Source organism: Mollisia scopiformis, assembly GCF_001500285.1.
Source record: "Mollisia scopiformis unplaced genomic scaffold LY89scaffold_20, whole genome shotgun sequence".
Taxonomy (NCBI): Eukaryota; Fungi; Ascomycota; class Leotiomycetes; order Helotiales; family Mollisiaceae; genus Mollisia; species Mollisia scopiformis.
In genome coordinates this window covers 1,012,685-1,026,801 of record NW_017263600.1, presented here as the reverse complement: position 1 = coordinate 1,026,801, position 14,117 = coordinate 1,012,685, and the positions used below count along the sequence as shown (strand labels likewise).

Sequence of the window (14,117 nt, the reverse complement as noted above, 5' to 3'; positions counted from 1 at the left end):
CAACCCTACTCCGAAGGTAGACTCTCGAATTACAATGTTAGTATACTCATAACACTCTATCTATAGCTCCAGCTCCAACTCCAATTTCCCAGACCCTAACCATACGTCCAATGTAGGCCCAAAAAAGTAATCTCATATTCATAACAATCCATACCCACAAATACATCAATACCCGAGACTGGTATAACTATGACTCCGAACAAAATTCCTTTCTTGATTCAGACTCCTCCTCTCTTCTCGTGTCGCTGGTCTGAAATGTTCTTCCGCTGGCGTAGGAAGTGGGACTTCATCTTGGATCCGACTCGTGAGCCAGGCTGCGATGAGCGTACTGATACCACCTGCTGCTAGGACGACTGAATAACTCCGGTCACCGGGAACACCTCTCGGTTTCTGGAGGAATTTGAAGATGATGCTTGAACCGATAGTAGCGAGGATTTGAGGGGTGGCGATTGCCATGTTGTGGATACCGAGGATGACACCTGCTTGATCTTCTTTCTCGAATACGGCGTGCTCGGTATCTGAGTCCGGGTCGCTCATGGCTTGGATGTTTCGTTGACGACGGAGCTTGTCGCGTTTGCTGACTTCGGCGGAAATAATAGCGAATGGTGCCCAAAGGGTTAATGCCCAGGAGATACCGACTATGCCGATTAATGCTGTTGCTCCGCCGATGCTACGGACCCAGAGAGTGCTGAACATGCAGCCTGCGAATATGAGATGGGAGCATAACCATGCACGACGGAGAGTAAGCCAGGGAATAACGAGCTTCTCCATGAAGCGGGACAACCAGGTTGTGTTATCGCTTTTGCTATGTATCGAGGCTTCGTACTCAGCGTCGTAAGAGGGTGCAACGAAAAATGGTAGTAAGACATTTGTTGCCAAGGATGTGATGGCATAGATAAGAAGGGCGAAGGTGCCCATTCGAGTTGCCATTTCGTAGAGAGTATCGATCTCTTCGGGTGTCATGTTGGGGTTTTTGATCAGGTATGGTTGAACATAGATATCTCCGATGTATGAAGACGAGTAGAACAGCTGGGGGAAGTACCCAATCCAAGCAAAGAACTGGACTTCGCAGACCTTTCGAGTCTGAGGCGGAAGATGTTTGATGGAACTGGCAACCGTCTTGAAGAATCCGATGATTCCCTTCTTACCTTTAGGCGAAGGACCTTCTAAACGTGGATCTCGTTCTCTGATGAAAATAATACTGATTAGGACGGTGGTGCTGAGAGCAATCGAGGCAATAGCGCAAAGGATTTGAAACTGTGTGTATCCAAACCACCAAATGTATTTCGGCAGGTCAGAATAGCCAGCAACATAACCTATGATATTGCCAATACCAACTACTCGACTAGCCATAGAGTTGGCAGCCTCTGTAACATCATTAGCGGGAACTTCCTCTATGATACAATAGCCCTACCTTGTTGATGACTCGGACAGCAGTCCAAAATGAAAGCTCGAATACCTGCTTGCACTGCCAAGTATTAGCTGGTGCTGTAGTAGGAAATTGTCTGGCATACCAGTATTGATGGAGAAATCTAGAATGTACACAAAAAACACAGCAACCACAATGATTGTGACCTTGACTCCTTCCGATGTTCTATCCGCGCCAAAGAGCCCGAGTAATCCACCAACAACTTCTCGCACCCATGCCAGACACATCAAAGATACGACTGTCGCAATAGACCCTACTACCATGAACGGTGTTCTTTTTCCCCATGGTGATTTGCAGTTGTCGCTGAGTATACCCACATAGGGCTGTACCAAAGCTCCAGAAAGAGGTCCAGCTATCCATACCAAGGCCATAAGAGACTTGCTCATGCCCAGAGATAACAGATAGGGTGTTCCATTCGACAACTCCACAGCCCATGCCAGTTGTAGACCTCCAATACTAAGCGTCAAAAGCATCATGTATGCCAGACTCTTGGTCTCCTGCCATTGGTCATCCTGTGGGTCGTCTGCTAGAACGGCCTGAGCATCGATGAGGCCTTCATGCTCTCCCTCACCAGACGGTGACAGCAGAGGAGAGTCTTCTGACATGGGCTTCCCCGTTCTCTCCATTGAGTCCCCTCTCTCCGTAACGCCGGACAAACTGGGAGACGGCTTTTGTCCCCCAGCGTCCTCCCCTTCGATCATGTCCTCCTTGGAAAGGGTCTGGAGTTTGATGGCACCGTCGGAGGAGCCTTCGTCTGGGTCTTCGGCCACTTCGAAGGTGTTTGTCGGTAGTGAAGGAATGTTGTCGTTGGGGGAGGAGGGAAGGTGGGGATGGTGGAGTATATAGCCTTCGAGGGCAGGGTGTGTGCTCGGAAGGTGCAGCACACGACAGGTATCGGATAGTCGAGGCGAGGTCCTGCGTATGACAGCGGATGTGCTGTGGAGAGTTCACGAGTGGTTCATCACGCGCTGCAGACTACTCTGCCCAGCTGGCGGTAGGTGATTCGGTAGAGAAAGTTGAAGGCTGATGCAGATGTCTCGGGACGGTGTGGATCAGATGTCTCGCAGACACCCGTGTAAGGGTTCTTTGCTTTTCGAGTAAGCGGACAAGAGGCAGCGCAAGGCAAATGCGACGGTAGAGAATCGTATGGTCTTCGAGGTCTTGGATGAATTTGAATTATGCAGTGTAATGTCGTAGCATCGTTACTTGTTCGTGCTTTACCGAAAGGCGGTTCTTGGAGTTGGTCTGGCTTGGCCTTGTCCTGTTCCGACGAGTGCTGTTGATCCTGGTCGGCGCCGGAGCTGACAGCCTCGTTCGCTCCTAAATTACCAAATACCTATACCAAAATATGCTTTTTGCCGGCCCTGAAAGCCAGGCACCAAACTACCAGGCACCACGTTGAGCTTTGTGGCTTGGCCACTACTGTGGCACCCAATCAGAATATTGACACCTACTTCTAGGATAATCTAATTGTCTCTCAAACTCTGGGATATCTACGAAGCCGAACACAGGCATTTTGAGGAGCTATTATTATTGTACGTAATATGTAATCCTATTTCCTAGAAGGCTTGCCAAAAGCTCTTGTCACTAGATCCCTACGCAATACAACGTAGACCAACGCTCTTAATTTTGCAATATTTGAAAACACTATTTTGTTGCTACCTTTGCGTTAGTCCAGACTCAAGACGAGTTCCTTAATGAGACTTTGCGAAATTGCCAAGCCGTGTCTGCTTTATTTCAGCCTTTGATGGTCCGCATCTGGCCTTAATCGCCAACAATTGAAGATTGTCTTTTACAAATTATAATGCTTATATTCTTTGTTTTAAAAAGGTATTTGATGAGAGAAGATGATGTCTTGAATAGATGATGGCGTCCTGGGTCAATACTTTGTATATACAAACAAGAGTATACTAATCTCGAATTTTGAATTCGTACTAGAACAATACCTTCCAAAAAGAGAGTTCGAGATGCTGAGAGCGATAATGGGGGTGAAGGCTCTTGTAAGCCACCAAAAAAACCAAGACTACGCCAGCAGGGAAAAAAGCTGGTCCCAAGAAGGTCGTCAAAGACAAAGGAAAGGGAATAGCTGTCGAGGAGAATGATAATACTAGCGAGGGTTCTTCTAAAGGGCTAGGAAAGAAGGCTGGCCACAAGAAAGTCATCAAAAAAGGCAAAGCCAAAGCCACCGAAAAGGACGATAACGGTGGGGAGGGTTCCTCCAAAAGACCAGGCAAAAGAGCTGGTCCGAAGAAGGTCGATAAAGGAAGGGAAAAGAGGTCGGAGATGATGATAATGGTGGCGAGGTCCCTCCAAAAGGCTAGGCAAAAAAGGAGGAAGGGCTGCACCAGCAGGAAAGAAACCTGTCAAAAAAGACCTGAAGGGCAAAGGAACCCCTCGAAGGTATTGAGAGAGCGGTAACTGAGAAAGGATGGAAGGAAGGAAAGTTCTTCATCGATCGTCTCATCCGCTGTGTCGATAAAGCAGGCAATGAGCATGATGAAGACCAGTATTGACCAATCAATATGAAGACTAATTGGTTTACCGTAAATTATGGTGACTTCTTATTGAACCTGTCCGACGCGAATGTAATCGAGGAAGTTCGGATTAGAAAGTACGAGGGCCAGGAGAGGTACGTGCCTCGAAGAATGCTACAGCACGTCCATAGGCCATGGAACATAACCACAACAGATATCGTGGGTGATCCTGATAATGGAGTCGATTACCCTTGGCATTTGTCCTAGCAGATACACCCAAGGACGGCGAGGAGGGTGAGAACGCCTTTGACGATGGCGAGGCCGTCATGGTCAGAAGGGCGGGTGAAAATGATAGGCCGCACGAGGTCATCGACTTCGAACGGAATATACAGGAGATTCCACAGGAGGTTGAAGGCGAAACGAAGAAGCTGAAAAAAGGGCCGCGCCTGAAAGAACTCTTGAACTCATAAGACACGAGTATCCATGGAATCTCCGTGTCGCAGAAGACCGGCTTCAAGGATATATCATCAGAGGGTCCAATACGGAGAAACCCAAAAAGCCAAAGCGGGGAAGAAAAATGAAACGGCCTGATACAGGGAATAGTTCTTCGGAATCAGAAGAAGAATCAGAATCGGACTCTGATTCAGATGATAACAGTGGAAAAAAGGAGAGGGGACAGCGCCTGAGAAAGGTAAGGGGAGAAAGGAAGAGCCTCCGAAGAAAAAGCCAAAAACCGTTGCCAAGCCCACCAAGAAAGGAGGAAACCCAGTGTAAGTTTAAAGCCAATACAATGACACAAATTAGACTAATAATTCGTTCAAGCGCCAAGCCAAAGACAAAGGGGGTTAAGTATGTTTGCGGGTCTTTGGCTAGAAACTCCGGAAAGCCATGCGGCAATATTCACCTCCTCTTGAAAAGTGGCGAGTTGGGCTGTTGGCTGCATCTCGGTACAGGGGTGAAGAACAGACCCATAACTGGTTCTGGCCCATCATCGCCATGAGGAGTATTAGCTAAAGATACAAGAGTCAGAAAATGTAGGTCGCAAGGCTGGATAATTGAAATGTTTCGTCGTACTAGTTCTCTTTTTATTTGAGTTCCCGGTGGCTTGCCTGTCCGTCTTTAATATGTAGTAATCTTAATATGAAACCAAGTCTGCGTGTTAAGGACTTATCACTCTCCTATGCATTTGTATGATCGTTTTGTCTGGCTAACAATTCTTCACTCAATGTACTGGCTGTTCTTGCGTACTCGCGTACTGCATCATTATCAGATCTCACCTCCCAAATCTGGCGACCTGGCCGCTCCGCTAGCACCCGCACCACTTTGAACTGAACACACTCTAATCCCAACCACATACGCAATTCCATACCTCCTTCAACCCATACATTCAATTGCAATAGTTACATGTGTCCTTCTTCCCAATACCGCTGCTCGTCGTTGAGCCACGACTCGACCAGGAAACCCTCCGAACGAACTTCACAATGGCCAAGGTGTCTGCGGCGATAGCGACGGTCGCCTACCAGCTTCTGAGTACGTTGCGACATCTGCCATACTGTGAGACAGGCAACAGCTAACGGATTCGCAGAAAGGGAGTCGGAAGATGATTCGGAAAATGGTACGAAGTTGCGAGTGGGAGATGGTGAAGGACAATATGCTGACAGCAAGCAGGACCCGATTCCTCCCAGATGGAGATCTTCTCCTCATGGGCACTGTTCATTATGATCATGCTGCTGATTGCAGCACTTTTCACATCCTACATGCTGCAACAGAAGAAAGTGGAAGCCGTACACGAAACCGTCATATCGATATTTGCGGGTTAGCAGGATACCTCTTCTTCCAGACCTCACTAACACCCACCAGGTATGACAGTTGGTCTAATCCTCAGACTGAGCTCCGGAACATCGATACAGAACCTCGTCAGCTTCAACTATCAGATATTCTTCAATCTCCTACTACCGCCGATTATTCTAGCTTCGGGATACGAATTACATCAAGCGAATTTCTTTCGGAATATAGGGACGATTTTGACGTTTGCATTCGCTGGGACATTCATCTCTGCGATTGTGCTAGGAATAATACTCTGGGTTTATACGCGGATTCCAATAGATGGATTTGAAATGACATTCGTCGACGCCATTTCAGTTGGAGCTACATTATCAGCTACGGATCCCGTCACTATCCTAGCAATCTTCAATACCTACAAGGTCGATCCGAAGCTCTACACCATTATTTTTGGAGAATCCATCCTCAATGACGCTGTAGCTATTGTGTTGTTTGAGACAGCTCAAAGATACAAGGAAGGTGGTGCTGCCGGAACGCTTGGCATCGTTAGCTTGCTCGAGGGTATTGGCATTTTCTTGGCTGTCTTCTTCGGAAGTTTGGTCATTGGAATGGCAGTTGGTATTCTCACTGCACTCGCATTGAAGTATACCTTTGTCAGAAGATTCCCTAAAATCGAGAGTTGCTTGATTGTGTTGATTGCATATGCCAGCTATTTCTTCTCAAATGGCTTGCACATGTCCGGTACATATCATTGACTTCTCAACTGAAAATCTCGCTGACCATTACAGGCATTGTCACGCTTCTGTTCTGTGGAATCACTCTTAAGCATTATGCTTACTATAATATGTCTCGCCGAACTCAGCTCACTACCAAATATCTCTTCCAAGTCCTGGCTCAACTGTCAGAAAATTTTATCTTTATCTACCTAGGACTTTCACTCTTCACGGAGAGCAAGTTGGAATTCAAACCTCTGTTCATCATAGTCACGGTCATCGGAATCTGTGCCGCAAGATGGACGGCTGTCTTCCCGCTTTCACGTGCTATCAACTGGTTCATTAGATACCGCGCCAAGAGAAGAGGCATGGAAGTAGCGGATGAACTTCCTTACAACTATCAAGCAATGCTCTTCTGGGCCGGACTTCGAGGAGCTGTCGGTGTCGCTCTAGCAGCTGGAATGACTGGAGCGAATGCTTGGGCCCTGAAAGCCACCGTCTTGGTTGTGGTCGTGTTGACCGTGATCATTTTCGGTGGAACCACGGCGCGTATGCTCGAAATCCTAGGCATCAGAATCGGTGTTGTTGAAGAAATAGACTCCGATGACGAATTCGACATCGAAGCGGTCCCAGGAGCATCATATTATAAGAACAACGGTGGCGGAATAGTAAACGTCCCTCGAAGAAGCAATGGATCTGTTCAACTAGATGGATTGAACGGCCATGGCCGCGGCCCAGAACGAGGAACCTATGTGAGCGGCAACTCAAGCCCAGCAAACCGACCCTCGAGCCTCGTCCGGAAATCCTCCAATGCCCGCCACGACTCGGAACAAGAGCTGCTCCACGCTGTACCGGGGGAAGATTCCGATTTCGACAGCGATACGTCCGACCTCCCACCCGCAGCCAAGCGACCGGAACGAAACAACAACACTGCAGATGGTGACCTAGGCTCATCTCCCTACCCGACCAGTGGGACCGCTGAGAATCACGGACCGAGTATCACGGCTAGTGGTGCTATTAGTAGTTTGTTGCATGGTACTGCTGAAGATCACGCGGCATGGTTCAGACAGCTTGACGAGGGCTTTATCAAACCCAAGTTATTGCTTGATGGAGGGAAGCACGGTGGTGCTGGGCCTAGTTAGCGTGAAAGAGGTAGTAAAACATGTATCGTATACAATGATGTTCTTGCGCTGTCAAGCAATAAAAGCGCCGGTATTGGATTTGGCTGGACTTGGGATTTGGGCATGGGTGGAGTTTGGGTGTATAACAGGGCCTTGACGGGCTTCGTGGGCAATTACTTCGGTTGCTTTATTGTTGGCTTATTCTCAAGTATAGATGAGTGATTCGTCTCTGTTCATTGATGGAATATGTGCTTGTCTCCATTGTCATCTCATTGGGTACCTAGTGATCACCCGCTCGGGGGAATGGAATAAAGCAGTATTCAGCCTTGTAAACAGTGTTGTTACTGTGCTCGGTTTCTTCTAAGTATCAAGTTTTCTGAGAGTGGTAGCTACGGTCTCGAGTCCAGCAGCTGATTGAACCATACATTGTAACTACAGCTTCCACTCCCCTCTCCTCTCAATTCGCTTTCTTCTCACCCTCCACTCGTTCTTTCCCACTTCCAAACCCACTTCTCCTCCAAACACCCACCAAACACCAGACTACCCAAGCAAACCCTAATGCAACAACAGCCGCTGTCCCCACCTCAACCAACCCACTCCGATCAAGATCCAGAACTGGAACACTTAACGGACAAACTAATTTTCCTCCCTCGGGTTTCGGACTCAAATGAAAGAACAACGTCCTAGGCCCAAACAAGCCATCGTACCCAAGGTTCACTCTATCAAAAGGATTAACGCCAAATTTAGAGCCCTCGTCTGCTGTACAGGCCCAGAATAGGATCGGGTACGGGATTTGGGTTTCTTTTTTCCCTGCTTGGCCGTAGTTGGGAGGTAGGTATCGGAGATGGAGGGGAATTTCGGCTGTCCATTCTTTAGATGAGGATGACGGAGGGGAGAGTTCGAGTAAGGCGGAAGAACCCCATGTTTTGAGGGTGTAGGCTGGGGCTTCGAGGTCAACAGGGGAACTGATGTAGTGCAGTGCGGAGATATTTTTCGAGGAGAGGAATAATGGATCGGACAGTTGGTATTTGTCGATGAATAGTTGGCGGGGGAGAGTGAGGTGGGTGTGTAGGGTGCATTTCCTGTCGTCTAATGGTGGTGTTGCATCGCTTATACTGAGGGAGAGAGTTGGGTGGAGACCAGTTGGGAGAAGGAAGTCGGAGGTAAAGAATGAGGTGGAGGGATGGTGTCGAGACGGAAACGAGAAGAGGGTTGGTGATGGTTTGGTGTCTTCTCCGACTACTGTTAAGAAGCCACTCAGGCTCAGCTCTTCCGGTTCAAGAGGTGTTTCGAACGAGAGGATTCCAACTTCTAATCTGGAAGGAGAAGATGTAGCGGGTTTAGATATTGAGACGGCGGAGGTGGTGGATGGGAAGAAGGCGGAGAGAGTTAGGGCGTGGGAGATTGTGTCGAAAGAAACGTCGAGTGTGGATGCTGCGGACAGGGAGGAAACTCGAGAATGGCATGCATTGTCGGAGGCAGGGCACAGCTTATGGGAGAGATAAGTTTGAAGGTCGCCTAGTGAGGAGAGAGGAGAGTAATATTGTGCTGCTGTGGAGTGGGAGAAACGTTCTGTCGGGAGGGTAGTGAAGGATTCCTGGGTAGTCAGCTATGTAATCTAAGCAGTTTGTAGAGGTAGTTTACTTCAGGTGACATGCAGTCTATTTCTCCAAAGACTTTCTTCAGCAAAGGGCACAACAGATCTCTGTGCAACAATTTTAGCCATGCTCTTCTTGCCTAAGAAGGAATACGAACGACGCATTGCTACCTCTCTGCGGTGTGTAGAAAACATGTATCCCAGGACTCAATCTCGACACCAATGGAGTAATACTCTCATACGGTATCTCACTGACCCATCTGATATGCAGCTCATGGCTAGCCTTCAACACCCTATACAGCTCTTGTGGCAGCTCATCGAATCCGAACGTAATTCGTTCTTCCCTTGCTGCTTTCAGATCTTTTCTCGATATCGAATCTTTCGTAATCTGCAGAGTACTGGGATCGACCGCATTTTGAGGATCTTGGAGGTAGGTGATTCGTTGACGCATAGTTGGACATTCGAATGGTAAGAAGAATCCGTGAGTTGCACTCAGACATCGAGATGGCAGAAATTCAGCTACCCCTGTCACCGCCCCACGAGGCTACATATCTTCGACGCGGCAGCGGAGTGGCAATGAACTCTTTTGTTGCCTGCTCTACAATCTGTCCTTTTGGACACATCATAATATTTGATCGAAACCCATGCCTCCATAACCCAGCAGCTCGACCTGCATACTGATAAGTAAACGGCAAAACGACACCATGCAATTTCTCACTTTCCTCTACCCCGCGATCCTCGCCCTCCTTACACTCTCTCCCACGCCCGCTCTAGCAGCAAAGAAGACCCCAAAAGGCGCCATCCTCCTCTCCCAGGTCAAGACCCTCACCCTCCGCTCAAACGCCAAAACCGCCCACCGACGAGTCTCCGCCATCCCCCAGCTATCATGCAAAGGTGCAGGATGTGCCCACTACAAAATCGATGTCATGCGCTGTACGAACCAAGGCGCATCCTACGGTGACGAAGACATAGAATGGAGTTGCACAGCCACCATGCCCGAAGAATTCAAGCTCGGGAGCACAGAGGTGACTTGTGAAGGCTACAGCAGCTCGAGTGATCCCTATGTTCTCAAAGGGAGTTGTGGTGTCGAATACAGATTAGTCTACACGGATAAAGGGGAGGAGAAATACGGATATAAGTGGCCTGGATCAGGAGATGGGGAGGGATCAACGCTGTTTAAATATTTCTTTATTGCGGTATTCCTAGGTGTCTTGTTTTGGATCCTATATTCGGCATGGCGAAACCTTCCCGCAGGCCAGAGACAAATGCCTAGACGACCTGGAGGATTCTGGGGCGGTGGATGGGGAGGTGGTGGAGGAGGAGGAGGTGGTGGTGGTGGTGATCCTTGGGATCCTCCTCCACCTTATCCTGGACGCAAACCATATTCGACTGGACAAGAAGGTTGGAGACCTGGATTTTGGTCTGGAACGGCTGCTGGTGCTGCCGCAGGATACGCCGCAGGAAGAGCAGGCAATAGGCAACAAGAACCACTGCTCAACAATAATAGAGGTAGCTCATGGTTTGGAGGAAACAGCGGTAGCACTTTTGATTCGCTTCGGAGGAGTGGCTCAAGCTCAGGCTCCTCTGCTAGGCATGAGAGCACAGGATTTGGGTCAACATCACGAAGATAGTCTCACAATGTAAAGCTCATGGATCTTAATTTTTCGTGCTCATTTCTGGTATCTAGCTCTACAAACACTGCTCCCAAGCGCTGGGTCGTTTCCAATTGGAAACCAGACAGTGTAATCACCCTGTGGTGCAAATAACGTGCGAATGAAACTTGATGTACAGTGGGAAGAGATCATTTCATCTCGTAAAGCCATGACGGAAGCAATAGAACCAACCCCCCTTCTTATGCAATCATACACGACCTTCGAGGTCTCGTAAACTCCGTTAAAGCGAACTCCCATAATCCAACAATCAGAAATTGCAATGCTGAAGGTGGTTGAAGTAAAAGAGCAATCACATGTGGATTGTCATGACATCGGATTTGTCGAAAGGCTTCGAGCAATTGGGACATTTTCTCATACGGTTAGCGAGACGATCGTCAACACAATGGTTGCAGAAGGTGTGGCCGCATGTCTTAATTGCTGTGTTCTTGAAGTCTTTTCGGCAGATGGTGCATAGAGCAAAGGCCTGAAGATGTTAGCGATAGAAGATATACCTCAAAAAGATAACATACCCGAAGCATCTCCTCTTCACCGGATTGGTTGCTTAAACTCTTCGTCTTCCATTGATCCCTGTCTTTCTGTGCTTGTTCATACTTCACGCGTAGTTGCTCAATCTCGAGCTCAACTGCCTGGATTCGTAGCTTCGTATTTGCATTGTGAGAGTCCTTGGCTTTCAGGAGGTTGGTGAGTTCTGTGACTTGGTTCTTCATGCTCTCGGACTTGCTCGTAGCTTCTCGGCTCGTGGTTTCCATCTTCTTGTGCTCTGTCATGATCGAGGTGTTCGCTTGTCGCATGTCAGATAATTGTTTCTCAAGGTTAGTAAGTAGTGCTCGATTCGAGGTCTCGACATCCTTGAGTTGGGATATGATCTCAGAACTCTTTGCGTTCTGTGCCTTCAAGGATCGAACTTCCATCAAGCGGGTATCCATATCCTTTCTGGCTGCGAAGTACTTCTGCTCTGCCTTGGCTTTCTCTGCTGCTAGAAGTTGAACCTTCTCCTCCAGAGCTGAGAAATCCATCACTCGCTTTGACGACAGCGCCTGCACGCGTTTGTATGCACTCTGCAGGCCTGGCATTTCCTTATTGATAGAATCGAACTCCTTCTCCAAAGTCTCATACTTTCTCCGCAATTCCTCAGCGGTCAATGAATCGATTTCTGGTCGAGGGGTGGGCTCGCAGGACTGCTCGTCAATTCGTGCCTGCAATCTTTCTGCTGCCAGCTCGAGAGATCCTATATGGTCGTCCTTAGCGGCCGAGAGCTCCTTCAATTGTTCAACAGACGTGCGCTCGTGCTCTTGTGCTGTCTTTCGGGTTGCCACATCAGCAAGCAGCTCGTCCCTAGTAGATCTGATCCTGCTAAGGTCGGCCTCAACTCTCTGTAATTGACTCTCCAGTTCACCTGTGACAATGTCTGATTCAGTCTCAAGTTGGGTCCGGAAAGCAGTGCGCTCAGCTTGGTATTTTTCTGCTTCTTCTCTTAGCTGGATGTTCGTTGCTTCGAGGTGGTTAATTCGGCGGATGACATCTTCATGCTGTACTCGGAACTGCTTGTATAGTTCTGTACGTGCATAGTCATCCTCGGTAAGGCTCGTCAATCTGGTGTTCAAAGCCGTAAGTTGTTCCGTCAAGGCCTTGTTTTCGGCTGAGATCGCGTCCAATTGTTCTTGTTGCTTTGCCACTACAGCCTGGGCTTCCTTCAATGCGGTTTGAGAAGCTTCGGTGTGTTCAGCAATACCATTGGTCATCTCAATATCTCCTCCATTCTCGACGGCTCCGATACCGCTACCTGCACTGTTCGCGCTGCCAGCAATTGCTTGTGCTTCCAATTTCTGAACCGCATGGCTCTTCGCACGGTCGAGCTTCTTCTCTGCTTTGATATATCGAAGTGACGCAACTTCCAGACGTTCTGTGAGTTCTTCCTTCTCGGTTCGAAGCCGGTCTACTTTCACAACATACTCCTTTTGGGAAGCCAGAAGTTTGGTAAGCTTAGCTTGCAACTCTCCGAGGTCCGGGGATTGTTTGCCGCGCGCCGACGCTAAATGGGTAAACATGGTATTCAGCTTCGACTTGATCTCCTTCGCCTTGGATGTTAGGTGCCCTTGAAACTCTTCGATGCCCTTGAAGTTCAAAGCAGTGGGGAATGAGCCTATCGAGAATGTAAGTTTGCGCAACCAATATAGAACGCACAACTCACTATCAATATCATCGTCTGACGGCACATGATCTTCAGCAAGAAGGCTGACCTCGTCCAACAACTACCGCGAACATCAGCGTCTGCCATACAAGTACGTGAAGATGTCAAAATTTACCTGGGTCCACCAGCCATCGACGACACGCAGATGGTCATCATGGTCTAGTGATCTTCTTTGGACGTCCTTTAATCGTGACTCCAGGGTATCCTTCTCCCTCTTATACTCGAGCATTTGACGGAATATAGCATCTTTTTGATAATTCTAGTGCAATATCCACGTCAGCATCATATCCCACTCGTGCAAAGGGACGATAATCGATATGAGGAAACGCGTATGTAGAGGTGTAGATGGGGGAGGTTGTACGATGCTGAGGGGAACAGGTCTGCAAGCTATGCAACATGCTGTGTACAGCAGGCTGCGCATTAGCAACAGATCGATAGATCATACACTGTAGGATACATGATGTGTATAGATCCAACTTCAATATAGGGTGATTCAATCATGGAGATCTCGCGTTGACGGAAGGGATTTTGAAGTCGTGTGACAACGACGTAGACATACCTCGATATCTCCAGACCATGACAGATCGGAATCCGCGGAGGCTTTACCGTTGACAGCTTGTCTCTTTGTAGGCGGAGCGAGGTCATCGCCGGCGGATCTCTTCCTATCCTCCATCTTGGAGAAGGATGGGTGAGATGCTTGAAGGGGTGTTGATATCGGCATCAGACAAGGCGGGCCGTTTGGCACATGCGACTGAGAGTCGGGGTATGGTTGTCATAAACCTGCTGCGCAGATTGCAGCCGGTCAAGATGTTGTTGCGCAGAGTCGTGGTGGCAAGACGTTTGGTTGATCTCGAGGTTGAGGTTTAAGGGAGTCGATTTTCTCAGAGCCACACCTTGCTCTGAATCGCCTAGCCTCGAAACTAGTAAGTAGCTGCACGTGATATCCGAGAACTCCAGGGCTTCCGACTTGCAATATAGCATTGTCATGCTAAACATTGTAATAATTCGCTTCATATTGGAGTGAGCTTAGACTTGAGTCTTCAGTTGCGTATGACAAGTACATTTTTGTGTAGAATTAAGCGTTCTTTCCTCTATATCACTACGGCACCCCACCTCTTCTGCCGACCGTTAGGTTAT

The 14,117-nt window shown here is 48.4% G+C and overlaps 6 protein-coding genes across 6 annotated transcripts; 3 read left to right on the top strand and 3 right to left on the bottom strand.

The window, feature by feature from the left end:
• Nucleotides 1-165: 165 nt before the first annotated feature.
• On the bottom strand, nt 166-2,034 carry LY89DRAFT_591887 (MFS general substrate transporter; the record flags this gene model as incomplete). Its single annotated transcript, XM_018209672.1, has 3 exons — nt 166-1,367; nt 1,415-1,468; nt 1,515-2,034. The coding sequence occupies 3 exons, from the start codon at nt 2,032-2,034 to the stop codon at nt 166-168; spliced, it is 1,776 nt and encodes a 591-aa protein (XP_018067409.1).
• A 1,261-nt stretch (nt 2,035-3,295) lies between these two features.
• Nucleotides 3,296-4,421, top strand: LY89DRAFT_721844 (uncharacterized protein; the record flags this gene model as incomplete). The annotated part of the gene is made up of 6 exons (XM_018218678.1): nt 3,296-3,318; nt 3,368-3,429; nt 3,465-3,829; nt 3,958-4,058; nt 4,118-4,122; nt 4,174-4,421. The coding sequence occupies 6 exons, from the start codon at nt 3,296-3,298 to the stop codon at nt 4,371-4,373; spliced, it is 756 nt and encodes a 251-aa protein (XP_018067408.1). The 3' UTR covers nt 4,374-4,421.
• Nucleotides 4,422-5,384: 963 nt separating this feature from the next.
• Nucleotides 5,385-7,540, top strand: LY89DRAFT_673151 (sodium/hydrogen exchanger; the record flags this gene model as incomplete). The annotated part of the gene is made up of 5 exons (XM_018213339.1): nt 5,385-5,433; nt 5,489-5,518; nt 5,572-5,718; nt 5,764-6,426; nt 6,474-7,540. 5 exons carry the CDS (start codon nt 5,385-5,387, stop codon nt 7,538-7,540), a joined length of 1,956 nt encoding a protein of 651 aa, XP_018067407.1.
• A 250-nt stretch (nt 7,541-7,790) lies between these two features.
• Nucleotides 7,791-9,575, bottom strand: LY89DRAFT_687936 (PIG-X-domain-containing protein). The gene is made up of 3 exons (XM_018215611.1): nt 9,275-9,575; nt 9,164-9,224; nt 7,791-9,116 (listed from the first exon to the last, which is right to left on the bottom strand). Exons 1-3 carry the CDS (start codon nt 9,565-9,567, stop codon nt 7,977-7,979), a joined length of 1,494 nt encoding a protein of 497 aa, XP_018067406.1. The 5' UTR covers nt 9,568-9,575; the 3' UTR covers nt 7,791-7,976.
• Nucleotides 9,576-9,880: 305 nt separating this feature from the next.
• LY89DRAFT_565121 (DUF1183-domain-containing protein) lies at nt 9,881-10,747 on the top strand (the record flags this gene model as incomplete). Its single annotated transcript, XM_018208529.2, has 1 exon — nt 9,881-10,747. A coding segment is annotated over one exon (867 nt), but the record flags the coding sequence as incomplete, so codon positions are not given.
• Nucleotides 10,672-14,030, bottom strand: LY89DRAFT_687934 (BRE1-domain-containing protein). The gene is made up of 5 exons (XM_018215610.1): nt 13,540-14,030; nt 13,096-13,239; nt 12,981-13,041; nt 11,299-12,932; nt 10,672-11,252 (listed from the first exon to the last, which is right to left on the bottom strand). Exons 1-5 carry the CDS (start codon nt 13,651-13,653, stop codon nt 11,079-11,081), a joined length of 2,127 nt encoding a protein of 708 aa, XP_018067404.1. The 5' UTR covers nt 13,654-14,030; the 3' UTR covers nt 10,672-11,078.
• Between the last annotated feature and the right edge of the window lie 87 nt (nt 14,031-14,117).